Source organism: Thunnus maccoyii, chromosome 5 (assembly GCF_910596095.1).
Source record: "Thunnus maccoyii chromosome 5, fThuMac1.1, whole genome shotgun sequence".
Classification (NCBI taxonomy): domain Eukaryota; kingdom Metazoa; phylum Chordata; class Actinopteri; order Scombriformes; family Scombridae; genus Thunnus; species Thunnus maccoyii.
In genome coordinates, this window is record NC_056537.1 from 18482879 (window position 1) to 18495550 (window position 12672).

Here is a 12672-nt window from a genome sequence, read left to right on the forward strand (position 1 = left end):
AACAGATACTCTTAAAATTATCAACACTGTGTAAAACCTGGCAGCTTAAGTATTAAGAATAATGTAGGCTGTGTATCAGTGTACCAGCCAGTGAATAATAATGATTTCATTACTGCAGGACAAGCCTTAGTACAGTATTTACAGTAAACGTCACCTCAGTTTTACCTCAGGCTCCCTTGCAATGAGATTGCTATGCAACTATTCATGGAGAAATTCTTAACTTGACTAACAAAGACCACAATATTTGTTCACTCTTGCTAGTCATATTTTTACCATTGGCATGAGTTCTGAGAGCACACTCAACAGTCTTTAAAACAGCCTTATTACAACACTGCGTGTAACTGGCTGAAACAGTCTTGTGCTGACAGACAAAGCCACATTCAGACAGCTTTTCTTGATCAACAAAATAAAAAAAAGTCACCTACTCGCCGATTCCTAAGGAGCCTGGAATGGGTTCGTCTTACAGTAAACTTCATCTGTACAACATCAAAGCGGAAGATATAGTACGCAATGTGGAGGTGGGTTTGTGCTGGCACTGCAACCTCTCATTTGAGAACATCTGGAGCAGTTTAAGCCCACTCTTAGGGACTGACCCGTGGGACACTTTGAGTTGGGAAACAAAAACTTGCAAGGGAGCTAGTAAACAATTTTATTTCTCCACAACAATATTGCGCCTGATAGAAAAATGCTGAGACTTCTCCAAAAGCTGGCATAAAAAAAGGTGTCAGGAGGAAAAAAAAAAAATCCTTTGCTATAATATTTTGTCATGCAGAGAAGAAATTCCAGGGAGCCAGCTGGAAAACAGAAGATTTTGATGGTTTTGGAAGTACTAGCTGTCATGGCATACACAGAAGGGATAGAGGACAGAAAATGCATGTTCAAACTAAGTAAGTAGTTAGCTAAGTAAAGAATGTTGTTACAAATATGGGCCGTGAAGTGATCCGAATGTTTTTATAGTTTTGACTCCACAGCATGAACCGTTTTAGCGTATCCAGACACACACACACACAGACACACAATATGCAGACATTTCTGAAATACTTTGCAAGCCCCCAGGATTAGAGCAAGTTTATACATGTATAATGCAGGCTTGTGTATGTGTGTGTAAGAGAGTGATGTGTTCTCATACCAGACATCAGACATCGTAGTGAACACGCCATCTTTCAGTGACTCTGGAGACATCCAACGGACAGGCAGCAGGCCCTTCCCTCCTTTTCGGTAGTAATCCGTCTCATAAATATCTCTGGTCATGCCAAAATCTGCAGAAAAAAAGTAGAAACAGAGGTTGGGGAAGCCACTAAATATCACTCATTCTGTGTGGGAGAGGAAGCTCCTGAGAGCTCATCCATTCTCTCACCTCCTCCCTTCCTCTGTCCATCGACATTAACTGCCTCAGGCACTCACTGAAATCCAAATACTTATTTTTCGAGGCCAGCGGAGTGGGTTCAGCATCCAGCAACCAGGGGGCGGCTGGAGGCATCGTATTAACTTGACTTACCTCCAATCTTTACAGTGAAGTCCTCTGCTACCATGCAGTTCCTAGCAGCCAGATCTCTGTGGACAAATTTGTTGGCATTTAGGTACGCCATGCCGTCGGCGATTTCCCCTGCCATTTGGATCATCTTTTTTAGCGGGGGTAGGACCTGGCTGGTGGCGTTCTGTTGAGGAGCGAGAGATGAGGTGAGGTGAGAGGGTAAACGGCACAAAAAAAAATGAATAAACAACACAGTCTTCATGTTATATTTATCTGCTTTCCTCAGTTCAGCACTACAAAGTGGGGGATGGATACAGTGTGTGGAAAGGTGCATGTAGGTGTGGGAGAGTGACAGAAGGGGGTGGGGGTTTACTTCTTTGCGGAGAGAGCGCAGGTGGCTCTTAAGATCTCCACGGGTCATCAGCTCCATAATCACCAAGGTTGGCTGTCCCTGAGAGACCACGCCCAGCAGCCGCACCTACACCAATCACAATACAACACACATCAGCAGGCATAACTCAACTCTTAAAATGAAGAAAAGAGCATCTCTTTAACTCGGTTTGAAAATTGTAAAAAAAAAAAAAAAATTTAAAAATCCCTTCCTTTAAATTATTCAAATTGAATTTTATAATAGAGTGTTTGGCTTTTTAGCAGCCAGATTTGATAAAAAGGTTATAACAACAGCTTGCAGAAGGGAAAAGCATCTGTTTAACGTAGGTAATGATGCTGTGATCATGCTGATCAGAGAATGTACACATTCTCCAGGAGGCTGAGTCCTGCCTCAGGCTGTAGCTCCCTGAGTAGACAACTACACTGTACTCTGTGCTTGTGACCTGCTGGCCTCTTTCTCTTTACATCTACGCTGATTAAGTAGGAAATAATGATAAGCGAGAGCACTGTCTCACGACTGGTTTCAATATGACAGTATGTTGGTTTATTTATAACCTTACTGTAATGATTCGTCTGCATTCATTTGTGGTGCCTGACGGTTACCATTTGAGGCCGTGTCTCTCTTACCACATGGTGACAGTTGAACTCCTTCATGACAGAGGCCTCGTTCAAAAACTCAATGCGCTCCCTCATGCTGGCTGACTCATTGACTGTCTTGATGGCCACTCGCGTGTCAGGTTCGTCCTTGACCACTCCCTTGGCGATGCCTTCGTACACCATGCCGAAAGAGCCCTGGCCCAGTTCCCTGTGCATGGTGATCTTCTCCCTTGCCACCTCCCACTCATCCGGGACGTACACTGGCAATACACAGCAGACAGCAGGTTAGCACCACATACACACATTGCAAGGTAATGCATAGAGATATTTGAAATTTGGCATTAAGATGGCTCTTACTCTCAGCAGCACTGAAGTACTCTGGGTTGACTGAAGCATAAAGGACTCCATTCCCCAATCTGTCGCTATTCCTGTTGACGCAAACACATCTCAGTTAGCCAGCAGGCAGCTCTGATTGTGCATGGTATATATAATTCTCTATCGCAAGTCTCCTCTTCACCACAGGGGAATGTTAATGAAAACAACACCTATTAACTCTAATTAACATCACACCGGTCATTAAGTTTCATGAGCATAGCAAAGTAGAACAACATAACCAACAAACTTGGTTTGGCAATGTGGAAAGTCTGTTCATGAAAATACTTGCCTCTTTTTGTTAACAAAGAAGAAAAGTGTGATAAGTCCAGCAATGAAAAGCGTCACTATGATGGGAATTATGATGACCAAGTATAATGCAACATCTTCTTCTGTCAGAAAGAGGAGAACAATAAAAGTGATCAGCAATGATTAAATGTGGAATTTTTATCTACTTTAAATTAATCAAGAAAATATAGTATTTAATGTGTGAGACATGTTGCATTACGTTTGGGCGGAGGTACGCGGAAGGTCACGCTCTCCGTCCAGGAGCCGTTCCCTGCTAGAGAAATGGCACGCACACAGGCAGAGTAGTTCCCTGAGCCCAGGTTGGTCAGCCGAGCTCCTCTGTGCTCACGGTACTGATGACGCGACACACACTCCTGTTTTTCAGGCTGAAAGAAAAACAAACATTTTGTGGTTACTGCTGGAGGGACAGCAAAGACTCAAAGTCAGGTATGGAGTGTTCTGTTTGTATAGGGGTTTCTGTCCCATGAACTGACGGTTAAGTCTTTTACTTTTACCCAGCCTGACTCACCTCATTTCCCAGACGGAACTTGATCTCATACGTCAGGATGAGTCCATTGGGCATGATGGGCTCTGGCCAGTGTAACACCACACAACCCTCAACCTTGTCGTTCTCATAGATTACTTTTCCAGGAATGTCATCTGCTTTGCCTGGGAAACACGCACACACACAGTATTAACAATATTATAACGACGATGCCCTTTATCATTTCCATCAAAGGTCGTATCCAGGTTAGTGTGGTTCTCACTTGCAGGTTTGGTCCTGGAGAAGACAAAGCCTCCAGCGCTACAGCGCCCCACCTCCTCATTGCAGGCATGGATGTCAATACGGTAGACAGTGAAGGGCCGCAGGTTGGGGATCTCTAAGTTTTCTGTCGTGCTCTTGTCCTCTGAAAAGGGGAACTCCCTGATAGGAGGTATGCCATCTGTACTGTTGTCCACTGGGCCAAAAGTGGTGTTCCCCCTACCAGCACCCTCGTGCAGCAGAGTGTTGTTAGCCACACCAAAAAGGTCTCTACGTCGACGGTCTGGAGGTCTGAAATACAGAGGGACAGATCAATGCAATTACTATGATAAAGTTGTCTTAAATAAAGTGAGCACTGTTAGGATGATAGAAGACAAAAAGCTAAACAGGATGCCCTGGAAATCCTATTGTAAAAAATCAAAATTGCCTGTTTATAGCTCCCAAAAGCATTTTACACATAGCTTAAGCATCTCGCTGGACCGGACAGAGTGAGTGTGTGTTTCGTCTGTGTGTGTGCGCTGTGTGTCTGGATGCTGCATACTACTCCCTGTGGAGATATGTCGAGGGATGAGGTCAGACGGGTCATAGTGAGGTGGACAGACAGAGAACACGAGAGATTTTTCCAGACTAAGAAAAAAATCCTAACTAAAGCTGCTGTCCAACATATCCCAATCAACAATGAAAGAGGACAAAAGGGGGAAAAAAGCTGAAATATAAGCAAGAGAGAAAATATGGCTTATATTTTTGTGACAACGACACTGAACCAAAATGTTCAATTCAATAATGAACAATTTTCAGCAGCCACTGTGGTAAATGGACACAGGTTCCTGTAGTGCAGATGATAAGCTGTGGAGCCGTGTGAAGCTAGACATTGTCATTACTGAGGGCAAGCAGGCGCTGACAGCTGTGGCTGAGGCAGCAGCAGAGGCACAACAGACGCCACAGGGCACCTTCCCTACAGTTAACAGGTACCTGTGAAACCTGCAGGGTAGTTAGCTCAGACAGACGGACAAAGAAAAGAGTCCTGGCTCTGATTGAGTTGGAAGATGAAAGCTGTATTGATCCAAACAAGTGGCAAGGTAAAAAATAAAAGCACAAGTGATGTACTGTACATGAAGCCATTACAAAGGGGTTGTTTGGAACAATATGATGTAAGAAAATAGTCAAAAAATAGTGAAAAATGCCCATCACACTTTCTTAAAGCCAACAGTGATGCCAGTCCAAAAACCAAATATATTCAATTACTATCACATACAATACAACAAGGAAAAGCCGCAAATCCTCACACTTGTCTAGAGATTTTTTCTTAAAAAAATGACTGAAACAATCATTCGTGAAAGTAGCTGTAGATTACTTTTCTGTTAATTCATTAAACATTTGTGTTCTACTGGGAATTTTAAAAAATGCTAAACTAGGAGAGCTGACTAAGCAAAGGTAAAGTCAATAGAAAGCATCTTTTGTGTCTGAGCAGACGGGAGGAGCGGAGAGACATGGACAGATCCGTGGGAAAGACCAGTCGCACGGACATGTCAACATTCCTCTCTGACAGTTATAACTGGTGCAGTACAATCCAAAATCTTGTGCTCAAAAACTATTTGTTTCTACTGACATTTCGTCAAAAACAAATCAGACAGTAGAGTAAACAGTAAAGACACAAATGCACAAGTCTGATTTCCTGTGATAAAAGCGACAACAAGAGGAATAGATATGAATAGATCAAACAGAGAATTGGTGGCAGAGGCCAGAAAGAGAACTTGAGAGCTCTAATCTAATGTGCAATTAGAGCGTTGGGTTAACACTGTGAGAAAGCTCCTCAGCTGACTGAAGCATGACCTTTTAACTAGTGAGTTACTACAGTCGGTGTCCTGACCTCACCTTCTAAAAAAAGATCTACCTTTTATGCAACAGAATGCAGAGAGGAAAGCCGTGACTACACATTCAGTCAGTGGTGAGTAGGGCACATTATTAGCACCTTAGTTGTAGAAACACATGCAATACTGCAGGTTAACAAAGAAGAGTGAAAGATCGCTGGATTTGATGTCAAAAGGGGCAACTTCTACGGAGTCCTTATCAATTCATCTGTCTGTATTTATCATGAGTTTCAGCAGCAGGTGATTACAGTAAATAAATGCTCCAGCAGGCTGATAACAGGTTTTGGATTGTACCAGAAGATCTCCTGGCAGCCATCCTCCTCTCCTCCAGTAAATCAGTCTGCCTTCCTTACTTTTCTGTTTGTCTTCTAGCGTTCACTAGCCAGCGTGATGGGGCTCTTCCCTCATTCATTTAAATTCCAGATGGATTCACTGTACATTTCCTGGCAGCTGTCTCACTCCAGAAAAAAAACAAAAAAAAAAAGAGCCCCGGACAAAGAGAGCGTGCAAGGGGAGGAGGAGAGTGGAGTGCCGAGTAGAGGGGGACAGAATGGAAAACATTTCCTCTTCTTTCTTTTTCTGTTTTCAACCCGCCCTCTTTCCCCTCACCCCGGGTCTAAACCCTGAACTTTTGAAAAAACCTCCCCAATTTCGAGCCCTTTCCCTAGAGTGGTCTGTAATAATGCCGGCTCTGTTACAGTGGAGAGTCTGTGCATACACAGGCTGAGCCCTTCGCTGCAGGCCCGGGGACCTGCCACCCGCCTGTTTCTTAGACAGCTATACTATAACAAATCAACACAGTTAGAGAGAGGAGGAGGAGGAGGAGGAGGAGGAGGAGGAGGAAGAGGAGGAGGAAGTGGGGGAAGATATGAGTTAAATTGCAATAGAAAGCTATGTTTTATTATTCTTCCTCTAAAGCCACATCGATCCAATTCAACAATAGCATTGGGTAGGAAAGCAGAAGTATTGCTTCTTGAATGAGTGAACTTTGGGGCTCAGCGGCATCGTTTTGAGATATGGATTTCGAAGATACCTGCTGTGTTCTTCATAAGAACCCACAAGTATATCAAAGCTCTCTGTATTTTACTGTGATGGATGGCAAGGCTAAGCAGAGCCTCAATTCAACAAACACAAGCATAGATTGTGTGTGACTGTCTATATGAGAATAAAGGAGTGCGGGAGGAGAATAAAGCTGCAGTCTTTGAAACAGTGAAACATTCATAGCCACGAGCAAGTTAAATGATAACACAACACAGATGTCAGTCGCTATAGTGGAGAACAAAAGCCTGAGCAGCTAAGAGTGTGCAGCCAAACTAGGCCCTTCAGACTCCTTAATCACCTCTCTCTCCTGGGTTTGTTTGTGTTGCCTAAATTGCTGCCTGCTAGGTCCTAACATCCTCCGTGCCACCATTGCCACGGCAACAGAAAGCCACAAGAGCGCTAAGAAGGCTTTGGATCCTACTCAGCATGTCTCCTCATCTGCACCGCCCGACAAAAGGGCTGAGCCCAGCGGGCCGGCTCAGCCCCAGTCCAGTCCATCTACACACCCCATGCTCAGATCCCATCAGAAGGTGTCGTTGCACCCGGGCCGCCACCTCATCCCATAGTTTGACCTATCGAGGCAAACAAGCTCAGCTCCTTGCCGCTGTAAACAGTTTAAGGAGATCGCTGTGAGGCTCTGCTCTGTCTGTGTTTTACTGTACCTTGGCAGAAAGATGGCATTGTGAAGGAAGTTCTCGAAAACTTTTAGAAAGACGCGGTCGTCCTTCTCCCGGTCCTTCTCCTCAGGTGTCTTCGGGCAAACACAGCATGGGCCCTTCTCTACCCCTGACAGGTCTGACTTGGTGGGCTTGGTGTTCTCTTCCATGTCTGTGAATCCTGTTGCTGGGAATCGCATCGGGACCTTCAGCTCTGTGTCAGAAGAAAGCAGGAGAGTTTAGTTCCTGTATGCAGTCATGTTTCAGTATTAAAGGTACAGTACAGCAGTTTGGGACGTTGGGATCTACTTGCTTTCTTGCAAGAGTCTGTTGAGAAGACTGATTTGAAAACATCTGACATGGCTCTGTCCTTAATGTAAAACCCTCTGTAAAACTCAACTTTTTGTTTTTTGCACAAATATGATACAGCACGTGAATTAGTGATTTTTAGAAGTGCTAGTTGGTGGATTTTGTTACCTTTGGACAGAGCCAAACTAGCTGTTTTCCTGTTTCCAGTCTTTATGCTAAGTTAAGCTTACCAGCTACTGTCTGTGGCTTATTTACTGTACAGACATGAAAATGGTATCAATCTTCTCATCTAACTCTCAGGAAGAAAGTGAATACGCGCATTTCCCAAAATCTCAAACTACTCGTTTAAATGACATGAAAAGTCTCATCAGTAGGAAAGCTCAGACAATAAATAGGGGATGACTATTATGTAAAATGAGTGATGCAGACCTTTGGAGCAGTAGTTATGTTGGTAGAGCTCCCTGTCCTCAGGCTGCTGCTGCCAGCGGACCAGGTAGTAGGTCAAATTGCCGTTGGGAAAGACTGGAGGTGACCACTTCACCACCAGCTTGGTTGAGGAGTTGGCGTAGGCACGGGGGTCTTTGGGCATAGTCGGCACTGCAATAGGGCCAAAGTTATATTGTTATATGGTTTGTTATATTAAAATGTGTACCTGGTTATGTACAGTAATGACTGAAAGGTATCAGAAATACAAAAATTAACACCTACAGTATTGGTGCCAACAGAGTGATGGTCAGACTTACTCGATGGGCGGGTCCGGATGTAGATTATATCACTTTTGGCGCCAGAAATGTGTTTGTCCTCCACCTGAAAGGTAATTGCCCTCACAAAAATGGCATACTGGGTCCATGGCTTGAGGTGTTGAAGCATGACACTTGGTTCAGTGTTTTTATCCTGAGGCTGATCCACATCCACCATGTGCCAGCTGTTTGAGCCACAGCCATCCTGGCCATCAAACTCTGTGATGTTCTGGAAAGGGCTGGTAGAGACACAAAACATGGCTGACATTGACAAGAAAGGATTTCCACCATTTACAAAAAAAAATCTACTCGTATCAAAATTGATTGTTGGTATGAAAGTAAAACACATTCATTCACATTTGAACATATGATCTTGCCAGTGGTTTTGCATTTTTTACCTCATTATTTACAATTGTTTGTGTATTTTCCAAAGCATACCACACAATTTTTGAATCATTACCAACCTTCAAGACAGCCATTTCTTTCACTTTGTACCAGTTCAGTATGAAGATCTGCTAGGTAATCAAACCCAGATCTCAAACAATAAGCAGACATGGATGATGTAAATTTGGTTATTTGTTTTGCATTAAAATAAATTAAAAGATCAGTCATCTGAAATCAGAGTGCCTCAAAGGCAGAAAAACAATCCAAAAGTTCAAAAATAGTCTTTGGGAAAGGGTTTACAGTAATGTGAAGTGTACACAGTTAGTAGTAATTGAGGTAAAGTATGCAAAACCAGATAGGCATGATCATCTTAGATGCTTTTTTCCATAAAATAATTTGAAAATTCTGAATTTCAAATATGTCCAACATGTTTTTTGTATTTTAAAAAACCCTTTCATCCTGTCTCAATACAGAATTATTTTTATGATATGATACTGTGGTATGGAGTGTAATGAGTTGTTTGTCTTCTGAGTACTCACGCCTCCTTGTAGTAGACTACGAAGCTGATAAGGTCTTTGTACTTTGGCGGCCAGAAGCGCTCCCATGTCAGCTTGATCGTATAGCTTGTTGTGGTGTTAGACAAGAACTTCAAGATATGGCTTTCACCTGTTGTGACAGAGCAGGATCCTCAATGAGACATATACAAAATTAAAATGACACTCTGAATGAATGAAAAAAAAAAAAAATCACAGGTTGACTTTTTTTTTTTTTAAAGATCACTCAATACAACAAAAATGTGTCAAAATTCATATGAATATACTCACAGCTGGCTCTTTCACCATTGTTGCGGAAATCACCCTCCTCTGGCTTCACTGTTATGCCTGTCTTTTCCCACATCATATGGATCTCAGACATGCAGAGTTTGGGGTTCAGACTAAAGAAGAGACGTCCAGTCCGAATAGTCAGGTTGTGCTGACTCCAGTCCCACAGGTACTGCAGGTGCTGGTTGTTGATGGCGGAGAATGAGTACATCCTGATAATGGAAGGAAATCAAAAGAGGTTTCAACAGTCTCATATAGATCAACAAAGGCTTTTTTTTATTGTACGAGAACAAGTTCCATGGAAGCTGAAGTTGTCAGAAATGTGGTTAGAAAGAGCTTTTTTTGCCACCTGGTGGCAGTGTTGAGCGCTAACATCACATGAACTCAGGTCTGTGTGTGTCTGTCTGACAATGTGCCTGGGTTTGTACAGAGGACGATATGAAACAGAAATAGTGTCGTGCCAACACTCTGAGCTCCACCAGTCCAAGTGACGCAGAAGAGCACCTCCAGAGCGAAGGGAATGCCTGCCATCTTCAACAGCATTCCACTAAGTGAAACTTTACCCTGGGAGAAACGACAACAAGATGGGAAGACAGACTTTCCCATGACCCCTTTGGCCACTGCCAAAAAAACTTTACCTCATATCTAAGACTGCTGCTGATATCCCTTTAAAGAGGGGACTGATGGACCTGAGACAGTCCATTCAGCTACGTAGCCACACTCACTTATCTGGCCCGTCAGCATGACCTTGTGAATCATTTTTAAAATGACAGAGGAATATCTGTAAGCAGTGTCACAAGACACAAGACCGGAAAGGTTATATTTAGATTTACCCATTTATGTTAATGTACACATCCACCATCCAGGGCACACTCTCATTCAACAAGAATTCACTGTGACATTTATGTAACTTCAATGATATGTTGGTGGCAACCTCCCTGCTAGGCTACGGTTCGCTCATGTCCTCTAATTCCCCCAGTCACCACACACATGCATGCACACATTTCACAGGCAGAAAGTGCAGACAAATAGCGCAGATAAGCCATACTTGTCCATGAGCTCCTCCCCATTGATGTAACGCAGGCTCTTGAGGAAGGACAGCGAGCCAAGTGCGTGGGAGTGTCGAATCCTCACATAGCCCGTCACTGTCTGGATCAATCCCATGAAGCTCTCCAGCTCAGACGCTATGTTATCTGGGGACAGGAGATAAACGCGTGCAAACACAGACACACACACAGAGAAATACAAAACAGCATATGAAAAATCCACAGGGACCTCTACTGCTACTAACCCAGACTAGCTCTTAATGCAGATATCCCAAGGAGCACTAATGTGTATAAGCTTCATCATATGTGAAGATAAGCTTGTGAGCCACACTGTGAAACTGAACAAATAAATAGCATTATAGCATAATGTGATAATTAGGTTAGAGCGCAGGAAGCCGATGTAATGTTGATTTTGTGGCCCTCACTGTGTATCCCAGCGGCTTAGACCACCAGACTCTTCTTCTTTGTCTGTCTCAGTAATCATAATAGGTACAGGGCCGTCAAGTGCAACTTGGTGCAGTAAAGGATTGTGCAGCAGATTGTGGTCAAGGAAAAGGATAGATTCACAGTTTTTCAAGTCTGTCTTAAAATAATTCCTCCTGTTCATACTGACCAACAGAAGATCCCCTACAAATGCGCTTACAGTGTTAGTGATGGGAGACAAAATCCACAGTCCTCGTTCTGAGCAAAAATGTATTGAAAAGTTTATCTGAGGATAATATGAGGCTTCAGCCATCTGAGTTAGTCAGTTAAAGTGGATATCTTTCATATATATAGTCTTTTTAGTAAAATATTCTCTCTTTGTGTTTCGTTTGACAGTGTTTTCCTGTTCAGCTGCAGCGGAAAGACAGCAACAAAAAGAGGGAATTTGATACTAAAAAGACTTTTAAAGATATTGATTTGACTAATTTGGGCAGCTGAAGCCTCATATTAGTTTCAAATAAACATTTGAATTTTTGTATTGAGGGAGGACTGTGGATTTTGTCCCCCATCACTTACATTGTAAGTACATTATGAAGGGATCTCTTAATGGCCAGTATGAACAGGAGGAATGATTAGAACAAGAAAAATACGTCAATGTTCATTTGTTTTTTAAAAAGAACTTTAAAAATTGTGAACCTGTCCTTTAAATATTTTATTTAGTCAAATTCTACTAGTGTGGTATAATGTGCTTAGTTGCCGCTGATGTAGTCCACTTAAATTACCTGGAATGTAGTGTACTATGGTCTACTAAGTGTGGTGTTAAAAGCAATGCGCTGCTGCGTAGCTGCACTCACTTCCATGGCGGATGTTGATGTCCAGATTGCCTGAGATGACAGTGCAGTCCTTCAGGGACTGAGCAGCATCCACAGAGTCGATGACAAGGGACGAGCAGACCTTATCACACAGGCCATTGCAGGCATTGCATAACATACTGAAAACAGCAGAGGCGGAGGGAAGGAGTGAATGAGAGGGAGGAGACAAGGGGGAGAAAAAAAAAAAGTAAAAACTGCAAGCTAAATCTTATGTGAACCTTTCTACTTCACCCTGAAATCATTTTGTCCACTCCCTAGCTCCCAAGCATTCCAAAGGATTCATGCAAATAAATCCTCTGCATGATACAAGGTCACCTCTCACACTGAGAGTTTAATCTTTTATGGGCCCTCATCTGAACTCTGTTTCGTGAGAGAGTGACTCACTGTATTGACCTCAGAGACAAAACAGCAGTGTTATGGCCAAAAAATATAAAGCAGCAGAGAGTCGGCATGGAAAGTTTGGGAACTGATGAGTCAAAACAGGGAGGAAAGTTGCGTACAAAGACGTTTTCTTATCGTAGGTTAATACCAAACAAAAAGAGAAGTCAAGTGGAGGAAGTGTTGCCGGTAAAGACACTTCAGCTGAGTCTCTTCTTACTTCTTGAGAATTAATCTATAAAATCTA

The 12672-nt window shown here is 42.9% G+C and overlaps 1 protein-coding gene across 1 annotated transcript in view; it reads right to left on the reverse strand.

Moving 5' to 3' along the window:
• Positions 1 to 12672, reverse strand: part of igf1ra (insulin-like growth factor 1a receptor) — an 84027-nt gene that overhangs the window by 10860 nt on the left and 60495 nt on the right. The window contains exons 4-19 of the mRNA XM_042412160.1: positions 12030 to 12166; positions 10755 to 10899; positions 9710 to 9918; positions 9425 to 9551; positions 8505 to 8740; positions 8191 to 8358; positions 7459 to 7666; positions 3889 to 4175; positions 3651 to 3790; positions 3342 to 3507; positions 3126 to 3225; positions 2819 to 2889; positions 2492 to 2721; positions 1848 to 1952; positions 1499 to 1658; positions 1130 to 1259 (exon numbers count right to left, since the gene is read on the reverse strand). Coding sequence (XP_042268094.1) covers positions 1130 to 1259; positions 1499 to 1658; positions 1848 to 1952; positions 2492 to 2721; positions 2819 to 2889; positions 3126 to 3225; positions 3342 to 3507; positions 3651 to 3790; positions 3889 to 4175; positions 7459 to 7666; positions 8191 to 8358; positions 8505 to 8740; positions 9425 to 9551; positions 9710 to 9918; positions 10755 to 10899; positions 12030 to 12166 — 2619 coding nt within the window. The remainder of the gene's footprint in view (positions 1 to 1129; positions 1260 to 1498; positions 1659 to 1847; positions 1953 to 2491; positions 2722 to 2818; positions 2890 to 3125; positions 3226 to 3341; positions 3508 to 3650; positions 3791 to 3888; positions 4176 to 7458; positions 7667 to 8190; positions 8359 to 8504; positions 8741 to 9424; positions 9552 to 9709; positions 9919 to 10754; positions 10900 to 12029; positions 12167 to 12672) is intronic.